Raw genomic sequence first — 12,758 nt, 5'->3', positions numbered from 1 at the left:
TTTGCAGAACAGCCTCTAATCGTCTAAGGAAGCTCTGGATTGAGATTAGTATCCACAGCAGAAAGGAATCTACAGACACTACTGTGTGCAAGTAAAGCTGTGGGCGTTCGTCCAAGCTCAGGAACGAGTGGAATGTACCCCTTCTCCAAGGTATGGGTGAAAAAACATCACTGAAGTGGAAGTGGGGTTTGGGTGGAACTGAAGCAAGAGAGAACTCATATATATGTTTTCCATGTTTATGAAAGCGGCTGTCTACTTATTAAAAAAATATATTGTGAGCCAATATTTTAATTATTCACTGCATTCATTTGCTTCTGATGGCATAAATAATCTATCATCTTAGCGTGCCAAACAAAAAGTCAGAGGAACATTTCCACTTCAAGTCAAACAAAAAAAAAAAAAATAAACCAACGTAATGGAACTTTTCTGTGAACTCACATAATGAATTTCTTTGTTTAATTAAACACTTCAGCAAACCAAATACCTGAATTTAAATTGCTGTTTATTATGGCTTCCCCTCGGATACAGGTGAAAGACTGCATAGACATATGTTTTCCACGGTGACTGGCATTACCAAGCAACCTGATGGAGAGCTGACAACACCTTGGCAAGCAGGGAATAATAAGGTAAATTATCGGCAATATTAAGAGAACCCAGTTACGAGCCTCACCTTTACTTTGGCCTGCGACGTCTGGGGCTGTTACTTGGGGGGAAAAAAAGAGACAACAGCATCCCTTTTTACCTTCAGCTTTGCTCCTGTGTGTGTGGGTGGACGTGTGGGTTTATACGTGCATAATCGCACGCAGACTGGTGTTTAAACACGATTCGGTGTCCGAGGCTCCATGATGCGTTTCCCACCGTGCTGGGAAGGAGCGGGACAGGAGGGGGAGCTCTCGCCGCAGCCGCCGGGCGGGGATGCCGCTCCTCGGGCCGGGGGCGGCGGGGCCGCGACCCCTTCGCCCGCCCGCCGTCCCCACTTCCCGCCGGGCAGCACCGCGGCTCCGGGGATGATCCCGCTTGTCCCGATTTTGCCTCTGAAAACCGGCACGTTGTTTCCAGACTGCCCCCAGTTCGCTTGTTGCTGTTGCCTTCTAAAACCTTTCGCTTTGAAGCCGTCGTGCTGCTTACATATTTAGCAGCTGGAAAAATCAGGCCTGCTTGTTTATCTCATTCCCCCCAGCAGGAAAAAACAGAGAAGAAATAGCTCATTAATAATATTAAAGAGACTTATGCATTAATAAAGGCCAAAATAAAGTACTTGGAGCAAAGTGTTTCTTTTACCTAAAAAGCAGCTCTGGTATGTGGATAGGTCCCCTTTTAAAACATTTAAACATTAATAAATAGGACTATGAACAATAGAATATAAATTAAACCTGGGGTGATTTATTTTCAGCAACTCATTTGAGCATGTACTTTTATGAATTATACTTATTTTTCAGAAGTCCACATTACTGTGCTTGCAAATCCAAGTGCAAATTCAGAGCTGGAAGCAAATCTGTGATAAAACAAAAATAAGGAGCTTGGTAAAACATGGAGCCTTGTGTTTAGAGCATGTGCTTGAGCAATGGAAGTAAAAGCCCAGGTTCTTGCCATGACTTAGAGACCACCTAAAGGCAGAATCCCATAGTTTCATCTCAGTTTTAAAAGTGACCAAAAAACCAAGCAGCTTCAAGCCCTTGAACCATCATGACAGCAAGAGACTTTCTCTACTGCACTGTAGTTAGAGCACACTCTAATAGATTGATTTTAAATCGCCTTGGAAATTTCACAAGGAATTTGGTCTCATTAAATGCAGGAGTAAACTCTTCACTGATTCCCACACAATCAGGGTTTCATCTTTGGCTTCAAGCTGCTTACAGATACCACATACCCTTGTATCTCTGTTTCTTAAAATAAGTCTGAGCAGTTCTATTGATCCAATATGTCACCTTTATTCACCTGTATAAGGTGTTTGCAGAATCTATATCGAGAACTACAGAACCAGGATTCTTTACCAAAAATACAGGTTTTTATACAAAAAATATGTGGTGCTGCCAGAGTTCAGTAAATGTGTTTAATGTTAGAGTGCCTGTCATGTAAATAGCAGATTTATTTTCTCATAACTTTTTGGAGATGTTCAGATCAATGCCACTGTATGGCTGACAAATGTGTGGCTTCCATAGATTCTGATATTCTGCCTCCCCTTATGAATTCACGAGTTACCACTAAAACCTGAAAGTGTTCCTTTTTGTTAGTCATTCCCTCACGCTCAGTAACAAGTAGAATAATTAGATGGTTTCCAAAACTTATTTCAGTACCTCCGATGTATGTCAGATAACATCTGAGCACTCTAAATGCATGAACTTCTGTGTTGACAGTTGATGGTCCTCCATATGCTGCCACTAGAAGAACAACTTCCCAAGAATATGCAGTGTAATAATATGCAATATATAAAGGTAATAACAGCTCTAGAAAAGTAGGAATCGTGACAGTTGCAGAAATAACCTGCTGTCAGATGGAGATATTATTATTAGGGCACAGAGAGGTAGAACTTTTGTATCTGTCCTGGTCCTACATTAAATACTGAGAAAAACAGAGTATGTTTTAAGACTGTGGCTTTCATCTGGTGGTTGACAAGGTACTGGGGGACTGGAGGTTCTTTTTAAAGAGCTTACCAGAAGTAGCTGAGAAAATGAGCCTACTGTCAGGAGAAATAAGTTCATGTCTCCATTCAAAAGTATTCAGAAAAATACTGTGAAAAAACCCCAGCTGAATGCTTTTGGTGATCAAGAAGTGAGAATCAGCATTCAGAACTGGTAGCAAAAGGGGTGGGAAGTGCTTCAATTTGCAGCCAAACCTTCAGATGCTAGTCAGGAGAACTGGAATGACAGACTTGATCCTGAAGAAAATTCATTCTGGTCTACTCACTGTAACCTGCTGTAGTCACATCACCTAGGCTTGCAAATACCTTCTGCAAAGTATCTTCCAACATTAAAGGAAGTTCTGTTTATGCTGGGAGTTCGAGATTAATCTTTTTGTCAGATTGTCAACTCAAACTCGTTAAATTTATGCAGTGCTTAATGAAACAGTGTAGGGCTTTATTACAATACACATAGTAAGTGTTGAGAAGTAGTCCTCTGATGTTTCACTGAACAAGAACCATTTGAGGCAATACTCTAGCAAGAAATTTTAAGGTTTTCCTTAAAATTCTTCCATCCTCTCTAAAGAGAAACTAGCCATATGTCTAATGCAATAACTAGTTTTGTCTTTTTCATTAGAATGACTTAATGTATCAGCAAGGTGGTGGCTGCTCAAAGCAGAATAGTTGTCTGAGGTTGGCTGGCTTTTTCCAGCCAAAGGTTTCAAAGAGCTATGTGAGGCTGTGTTTCAAAGCAACTTCCCCTTGTGCTGTCTGTCTTGTTCTTATTGTGTGAAAGAATACACTGAGATTCTGGGAATATCTCCTGTACTTAATGAGAGCTCAACTGTACTGATTTGTTTGTAATAGAATATGGTAAGGAAAACATAGAGGTGAGGCTGCTGCTGGTGGTAGTGGTGGTGAGGCACAGGAGGAGGGAAACCTTGCTACTAAGCACCATCCTTTGAAGGTTACCTGTAGTCAAAAGTTTCCACAAGTTTGAGAAATCACTGTATTTTAAAATACTACAAGCAAGTAAAAAAAAAAACAACAAAACCTTGCTTTCTTCTCATGCTTGCTGCTTGGTGGGTTTGAGCCCAGACCTTGTGTTCTTGGGGTACGCAGAATGGACCGAGCCCACAGCACGAGCCCTGCTGCAGTTGAATTCCTGCAACTCTTTGCTGTCAGCAGAGCCTTCTCGAGGGTCTCTGCGAGGTCCCGCTGCTCTGCGAAAAACAAACGATCAGGGCTGGGTTGTTTCCAGTATCTGCCTGATTCTTTTAGGCAGCGAGGGGAGTGGCAGCACCTTCGCCTTGCAGCGGCCGTGACCTTACTACTGCGGATGTGCTCTAGGATATTACAGGCTCAGTCTGGTTGCTATCTCATCTTTTGATGCTCGATGCTCTAACTGCTGAGACTGTGCAAAATCCTCGTTTCTTCTTATTCTCAAAGTCACGGGGGAAAATGTGCCCCGTGACTCTAGAAATCGCTCTGACAGGCAGGCAGGCAAGGCTCATTTTATAACGAAACGAACAAAGTTGTGCTCAACTTTTCATGCTAAAAAGTGCCATTGACTTAAAGCTTCGGAAACAGAGAATGTAAATTAAACATTGTTGCACGCAAACTGAACTTGTCTTTGACAGGCTAAACAGAGATTCTTATGGGGAGCTTACTCATGCCCACACAGAACGCAGTTTAGCTTTCGACTGTGGGTTTGGGTGTTTTTATATAAAACAGTATCATTTTAAGGTGTACCGCAGTCGTAATGAGAAACCCCGTACGATTACAATTTTGACTATCGGAACAATGGACACCCCCGTGCCGTAATGTGTTGTATCGAGTAATCAGGGACTGCCAGGGAAAGCGGGAAAGCAGAGCCTAGGAATAATCAATGTATCGCCCACAGTGTGTGCTGTAATCCGGCACCTCCTCGCTGAAGCGCGTCCCACCAAACCATTCATCCGCACCTCCCCGCCGCAGATAAAGGGAAAACCAGGAGTGATCAGGGGAAGAGCCTCGGCTGAAAGCGGCGGGGATGGGACGGGACCGGACGGGACGGGACGAGTTGGCTGCGAGGGGGGCACAGGCCGAGTGGACCCCTCGGGCGTTCGTGGGGGGCACCGGACCCCCCTCCCCATCCCGGGCTGGGGGCGGGGGCGGGTGTGCACCGCCCCTCCTCTCCGCCGCGCTCCGCTCCGCCCGGTGCTCGGCGCCTCCCCCCTCCCCGGCTCCCATGGCGGGCAGCGGCGGCCGATTCGGTGCCGGCAAGCCCCGCCCGCCGGCGGTCCGGGGCCGGCCTCCCCCTTCCCTCCGCCGCCCCCTCCGCGGCAGCCCGCCAGCAGCGCCACAGCAGGCGCGGGGCCGGCTCGCTCCGCGCTGCCTCCCGCCCGCCCGCCCCGCCGCTCCCATGCGGGCCGGCGGCGAGGCAGAAGATGGCTGACTCGCCGGGGCACCCGCGCCCCTGCCCGCCCGCGCCCCCCGCCCGCCCGCCGCCGCCGCGCTCCCCCCGGGCCCTCCGCGGCGCCGCCTGCCACCACTGAGAGCCGCCGCCGCCGCCCCCCCGCGCCCCTCCCGGCCCCCCCAGAGCACCAGCAGCCATTTCATCTCCACCACCACCACCACCAAGTAGGCGCAAAAAATGGCAGAAATGGAGAAAGAAGGAAGACCTCCCGAAAATAAAAGGAGTAGGAAGCCGGCTCACCCGGTGAAGCGGGAGATCAACGAGGAGATGAAGGTAGGTGCTTGTGATGGGGACGGGACCGGGGTCCCCCCCCGCAACCCCCGCCTCCGAGCATGGAGATGAAATAAGAAAGGATCTCTTGTCATTTTTTTTTTTTTTGTAGGATGCACTGAATGTGTCTCAACTCCGCCTCCTGGGCTGCAAACAGAGACGAATTCACAGGCTGCAAATCCTGTTCATTGACCAGCTTATTTATTTTTTAAAAATAACTCTCTCGTTCGGCTTTTAAGCTCCTCGGGTGCCAATGATGAGCCTTTTTTTTTTTTCCCCTCTTTCTTTCTATAGCCACCCCTCAGGTAGCTGCGAAGCCCTTAAAGTTAGGAAAGAAAGGGATCTGTTTTAAACACTGTATTTAAACACTGTATTTCTGTCCTTTTTCAGTAGCCAGCTGCAACTGTGTAATTAAATTGTCAAAGTGAAACGTTGCGGTCTGAGCCGCGCATCAGCCTGGCGCTTCAGCGCGAGACCCCTTTTCTCTCCTTGCCCCTTTCGCCTCCTCCCCTGCTGCACCGCTTCGCTCCGCGGCTCGCGGCAGCGCAGAGGTGTCGCTGGAAGGTGGCTTGTCCGAGGGCTGCTTTTGATGGAAGTGTATTTACGCGCGGAGAGCTGTCCTGCTTGATAGGAACCGGTGCCACTCCAGCTGTGCTCTGGCGGCCGCTCCAGATGTTGGATGGCTGCGGTGGCACAAACGCGCGATTTTGGAACTTCTTTTATCATTAGGTCGCTGTTCCAGGCTGGACCGGTCCTATTTTTTGCGCCTGTGCTCCATGTCTGTTCCCTGTCTGTTTGTTTGATGTCTCTAATTCCCCAAAGTTGGTAACAATGTATTGCTAGACTTCAGCTGAACTTGTTGTTGAATGCGCAGATAAAGTGACTAAAACAGCATAGTCTGGCTACAAGATAAAATTGCTGAGATTTAATTTGAATATGTCATTTATTAAAAGGCTGATTATAAGTGGAAGACTGCCTGGAAAATGTCACTCGTTCACATAGTATGTATACTGTATAGGCGAGTGTATAAATATGCATGATGCCTAGCGAAAATATCTTTGCTTTCTGGAATATTGATCTCCCCATATAAAATTAAACGGGAATGTGCCATCCCCTCCCCTCTCCCCTCTTTTGCACACCACTAATTTCGGTTAGGTGCCCCTGCCCAAGGCAGGCATTCTTGTTCTTGCTGCCTGTGTAATGAGCATGTACATGGTTCTGCGTGCACTTCAAGTGTAAATGTGGGCAAGAGTAGTATTAGGGGCACAAACAAAATAATGTGTCGGTGCATCTCTTTGGAAACAAACTGTAGTAGCTTCAAGTCCAGAGGAGCTCCCGCTTTCTTTGTGAGATATGTGACACATCCTATTTTCGGAGAGGGCTCTGTGCAGCCACCAGAGAGTCATTGCTCATTGTAATCCCACATAGTTTTGAGGACTGCAGAGGTCTGTAGTACAGGGCATTGGCCCCTCAGAGCATCGCCTAATGCGATCTATATGGATTGCAGCTTTTAAGTTTCATAGGTTCTAGAATTACAAATTAGCTAATTTTAATCAAAACATGTGAAATGTTATCCTGGCTGGATATAAAGGCTGACTGTGCTGGATCCTCTGGGTTTGTTTTGTTTACTTTGGCTGCAGGCACACTCAGCGGTTTGGGAGATAGTTGTTCTTCTACAGTATAACAGATGTTTGTCTGAAAGGGTGAGGAAGAAACAAAAACAACATTGTGTGAAGGAGAAAAATTACACAATTTTAAACTAATGCTTTGGTGTTAAGCGCTAGCATTAACCTTAATGTAGAGAGTTTCTCTTTTTTAATCATGGCTAACTGCTTAAGGAACCCCGAGATTTCAGCTGACTTGAAAACTAAAGGTGTGTAGAAAGGACATTTTGAACCCGTGTAATTTCTGGTTGAGAGTGAGACAGCTGATGGCAGAACCTTCCACAGCCCACCTTTCAGCATAAACTATGTTATATGTGCTATGCATTTTTAGTAGGGCTGTTGGCTGCTATCATCTAAGAAGGGGAAAAAGAGGGAGGAGGAAGTAGTTTGAATTTTTGACTGGTTGAGAAAGTTAAAATCCTGTGGTGATCATTTACCCTTTTTCTTTACTGATGAACTAAGATGTCTAGTTGTTCTTAATAAACCCAGAGAATACAATAATGTAACAAATTGGTTACAGTGTGCAAAATGTTTGCAGTGAAATGACAGAGGGAGCACAATGTGCCCTTGTGTAGGTTTGTATCTGTAATGTTCAAACAGGCTGGCTGTTTCCCTTCATCTGAACTGCTTTCATCTGGACCAGTGTAAAATAAGCTCTGGTAAGTAATCACAGCAGAGCAGAAAGAAAGGAATGTATACAGCAATAGACAGCCTAAGCTGTAAAAACTGTAACCTGAGTATCAGCAGCAGATCAGATATCAAGGCTTTAAGGTAGGGGAAATGAAAGAGATGAAGGGGAGGAAAAGACGAGAGAGGGAATGGAAAAGTCAGCTTGGAAAGTAAAGGAGAAGTAGGAGGGCCCCCTCAGGGAAATTTGGCTCAGGGGTTAGGGAATTTTATCATGGTGTACAGTGACCTACTCAGGTTTCAGCCCACGTTGGATCAAATTGCATCCCTTTGCTAGCAGAAAGAAAAAGGACTGGTGTATATGTGATTTCTCCCCCCCCCCCCCCTCCCCCCCCCCCCCACTTTGGATAATAAAAAGGCCATTGGTACAAGTGTCTATTTTAAGTACAGTAAATCCAAGGCACTATGAATGAGCAATAATATTACCTCATCACAGAGACTTCCTTTGAGATTTGATGTTTGATACAGTCAGATATTTACTCGAGAAGGGTCACAACACCTAACTGCTTGCTTTAGTGTTTTCCAACAGTAGTGTCACAGCTTGGTTTTAACATGACTGGATGGATATTCATGTTGCTCGCTCTTTCCTTATGCCAGATATTGAGTTACGTTTTTGTTATCGCTAACCTAATGTACACGATGGTTATAACAAATTTTAATTTGATACAATGTTGTATGCAAAAAGTACATGACTCTGCACAGTTTTCTGATATTACGTTTCAATGAAAAATATATTCATGAGGAACTGTTTTGTTACACTGTGACCTTTACAGCCACTCTTTTGTATTTTCTAGTTGTTTTTTCTTTTGTCCTCCTTCGGATAAGACTTTCTTCCAGATAAGTTTTTCTTCCAGAGGTAGCATTCACCTCGTGCCTTGGAGGAAAATGGTTATTCTGAAATTCAGTTTGGTGCCATTTTCATTTGCTGGTGAATAACAGAACACCTCATAAATCCAAACCTTTTGTCATCAGGGAATCTACTACTGTTTTAAGACCAAAATATCTATAAAATTGATGAAAGCAGTTGTCTAGGCACAGTGGTGGATCCCCCATCCATCCCTCCTTGCCTTATTTCCAGCTGCCATCCTGCTGCCAGGAAGCAGTGCTGCTCAGGAGGAATAGCTAGGTGCTCTGCAATGCTGTGAGGTGAGATTACATCCAGTACTGAATTGCACTGGAAGTTCTCCCGTACAGATGAGGCAATGTATCCATGTGTCTCTAGCAGTTGGAAGGTAAGCAATTAATTTGTGTTGTAATTCCACAGGGCTGCTTCATGTGCCCAAGGAGTTTGCTGTCCATAAATATTCTCAATAACTAATTTGTATCTAAAACTGGGCTTTGTTCCTGGTGCCTAGAGCTTAGGGCAGCCCCATCTGTTATCATTGAATAGTAAACTCATCAGAATATCTTTCAGTTTAGTGTTTAAATAGTCCCTGTTTGGCATTTGAAAGTACTACTGTCAGAAGGGGGAAAGCAGTGAAGCAGGCGTAGCAGCCCTGTGCCTGGAGCAAGCCAGTTTGTTCAGAGCACTCGGAAGATTTCAAGGAAACTCCTCCCTTCTCTCTTGAAAAGCAAAAAAATATCTTTGGGAAAGTGGAAAAGCAGACAGACTTTATCAATTGCATTATTTCAGGAGACCAAGGTTTTTCTGTGGAGTATGCATGGAAGTTTTATGGGATGGCTGCAGAGCGGTTGCCTGTCTGCACAGGGAGCCTCACCTGGCAGGGCACTGCAGAAATAGTGCTTCCCCAAACAAATTGGGTTATACAGAGCCAAACATACATGAGAGGACAAAGGAAAGTAAAGCATAATGGAATTGTGCTTTCTGATAGTGTAAAGGTCTAATCACAGATTTCAGTATGGCATAAACAAGCAAAGAATGTGAGGCCTGGGAAAAAAGATCCAAGTTTGCATAGTGCCTGTAGAAACATTTTTATTTCCTTGATGCAGTGAAAGTGAAAAGTGAGTTTGTGGAGCTCTGCACTGAGTGGGTTATGCAGGCAAGGAAATGGAGTGGAGCCACTATGCTTCCTCCCAGATCTGAAATAAACATTCAGCAGTAAAACCTAGAAGAAAATGAGTCTGACAGACTCATGCTCCCCTGTGTTTCCTGCCTCCATGTTTGCCAGGCCTCATTCAGTGAAGCCAGGCCTTGCCCCCTGTGAATAAGTTTCATAGAGGAGGAAAGTCAAGAGATCTAAGATGGAAAGACACGCATGGCATAACTTGAGAATGTATTAAATAGCAAAGATTTGGGGAAATGATACATTGTAATGTAAAAAAAATCAAACTGTACATGTATTGTTATGATGAAATGAATCCTAAAGTGGGAATAAACGTGATTATGTTTTTACTGCCTAACATTTAAGTCAGACTCAGAAAGGAGGGAAACTGCAGTCTAGCAAGTCAACACACTCTTCTTCATCTTTCAGGGGAATAGGGAGTAAATTCAAGTAGAAATACCAATGAACATAACAGTTAGTTATCCTGGCTCTTCCAGGAGGGAAGTAGTACAAGAATAGAGAAATCATACAGTTAAAACACACAAATTACTCATTGCCCCACAGTGATGATAAGTGCTTTGGGACTTAGCAGTGGGCAAAAGCTGAATTGCCATCTACTGGGAAGGAAGGGCTTTGGCTGTGGTGTGTGAGTGGGGTCACTGGACTGTTTTCGGGCTGATTTCTTTGGCAGACATGAGCTGGTTGTGCCGCAGCCGTAGTGAGTGCTCAGGCAGTCAGCAGCTGTAATGGTGCTCTTTCAGCTAGGGAAGAGCAGGAGGTTTGGCTCCTGTGGGATGTTAACCAACTGTCTGGGTGCACTGGCAGCTGCAGAGGGGACTGGTGTTTCCACTGTGGTCTCAAAAGCTTGTCTGCTTGGTGCATGGCGTGGCAGAATGAGCATGGAAGGATGTGGAACAGGATTTCTGTGGTTTTCTTCTCAGCTCTGATGTTGACCCACACTGTGGGTGGCACCAGGGCTTGGTGTCTGTTTTTGCGCAGGGGACTGAGCATTGCCTCTGCACCTGGCTGAAGTTAGGCTCCATGCTGTACATTTGCAATGAAATCTGTGGGTCCCTGCAGGGGGCCTCCTTTTGGGCTAAGGGTCCCAGCTTAGCAGTGTGATTGCTGACCTGAGATTTTATTGATTATGAGTAAGGTTTCTCTCTGTGCTAGTCTTTCAGATCATCCCAGCCCTTTGGCACAGCTGTGGGGTTGGGGTGGTAGCCTCATCCTGCAGACACTCCACATCCTTTTGGGGAATGAGTCTGAAAATAGGCATGGACTACCTTAATGCCTCTGCTGTCCTGTTCCTGCTGAAGCTTTGAATTGCAGCTCCTTGCACATCCTCCATCTGGTCATCCACACCTGCCTTCACATCTCCTCCTTGGGCTTTGGCAGGTCTATTATCTTGCAATTCCTCTGACTCCTGGTTAGCTTGCTTGATCACTGCTGCTTCTGCTTTCCTGCTCCAATTTTGAGTCCCCATTCCTGCTTTTCTTAAGCCTCAGAGTTACAATCATCACCCTTCCTTTCTCTAAGCCTTTGACAGTTGTATATCTTTCAGTGATGTTCTGCTCTGCATGTACAGGTTGTATATTAACATGTTTTCTTTCTTTCCTCAGCTTCACCAAGGACTGGTCATTGTCTTACTTTTTTTTTTCATTTTCTTCTTTCCCCCCATTCCCTGCATTCACACAGAGAAAAATTATCTAATCATTTGTGTTTTGACTATTGCCACCACATTGGTCTTTACAATTCTCATCTTGTTACCATGTCTTGAATCCATGTGTTTTGTGTCTATCACTGAAATGGAAGAAGGGGAAATACATGAAAACAATGAATTAATAGTGGTCAGCTTCAGGGCAGTAGCTTCAGCATGATCTCAACTGTCAGGGTGTTAGACATCTCTGCAAATGGATGTTGTAGTCAGGAGTCTGAGAGAAGGTGATATTCTTTGGATACCCATCTATGCAATAGAGCCAGTGTGGAAAAAAACATTTCTCAGGTTTGACACTCAGCTTGCTAAGGATGGGGTCATGCTTTCCGTTTGCTGTGAATAAAGTGTGGTGTAATGGAGCTCTGGCTGTTAGTCACTGAGAGAATGGTATTAAGGGTGACTTGCATCATTGTAGTAGGTAAGATAAATTATGGAAGAGAGTGCCTTAATTGTTTTCTTCTTTTATATATATTTTTTTTAAATCCAAGCCACCCTTTTTTGGGAAATCAGTGTAAAAAGGTGCTTACTTTTGTTATTGCTGGCATGCAACCTCATTGTACTCGTATTGAAGTTAGTAGAAAAGATACAATTGATTTACTACTTAATAAGAGAGTCAGATCTCTATGATGAGTGATTTTGAAATCCAATGTATTTTTTGTCAGTATGAGTGTTCATTTTGGTGCATCACTTATCATGGATAGTTTAAATGAGACATGAAAGGTACTTAAATTTTGTGCCATTATAAACCCAGCCATCATTTTGACTACATTTTGAAGAGACAGATGCATGTATGAATTTTCAGGAAAAAACAAACATATGTACAGCCTTGCTTATGTATTCCTTGACAAGTAATTGGAAATTATTCATTGTCTGAGTTGATCAGCAGTGCAAATAGAGCACAAAGCATCCACAGGAGGCAAATTTAGAGCTACTCGATTAATTTGGTTGCATGGGGTTTAAATTGGTAAGACTTTGTCTATTGGTCTCTACCTTGCTAGATTAGTCTCTAGGGCTGTGTCTTCATAGTTGAAATTTAGCAAAACAGGGGAAGCTGGCAGATCTTTGGACCACCATGGGCCCTTTCAGGTCATTTTGGGTGTGCTGCAGTGGTGAGATCTGACTCCCCGGGTCCAGGTCATTTTGTTATTGGTTTCCTATGGGTTACAAACAGGGTTGGTGCATTGGACCTCTTGAATGTTAGGAGAGAAGTTTTCTAAAAAGCTAAAAAACAAACAAACAAAAACACCAATGAAAAACTACTTTTAGAAAATTTTTTCGTTTTGCTAGTATTTAAAACAGCACTGCATCATTCAAATCATCTAGGTAGTTGTTAGCCACA

General features: G+C 44.5%; 1 protein-coding gene across 4 annotated transcripts in view; it reads left to right on the top strand.

Moving 5' to 3' along the window:
* Positions 1-5,156: 5,156 nt before the first annotated feature.
* Positions 5,157-12,758, top strand: part of SOBP (sine oculis binding protein homolog) — a 111,882-nt gene continuing 104,280 nt past the window's right edge. For all 4 annotated transcript variants that reach the window (XM_021553792.3, XM_021553791.3, XM_021553790.3 and 1 more), the window contains exon 1: positions 5,157-5,351. In XM_021553792.3, coding sequence (XP_021409467.2) covers positions 5,256-5,351 — 96 coding nt within the window. In that variant the 5' untranslated portion in view covers positions 5,157-5,255. The remainder of the gene's footprint in view (positions 5,352-12,758) is intronic.

This window comes from Lonchura striata, chromosome 3 (genome assembly GCF_046129695.1).
Source record: "Lonchura striata isolate bLonStr1 chromosome 3, bLonStr1.mat, whole genome shotgun sequence".
Lineage (NCBI taxonomy): Eukaryota > Metazoa > Chordata > Aves > Passeriformes > Estrildidae > Lonchura > Lonchura striata.
This window is presented reverse-complemented; position numbering and strand designations above follow the sequence as displayed.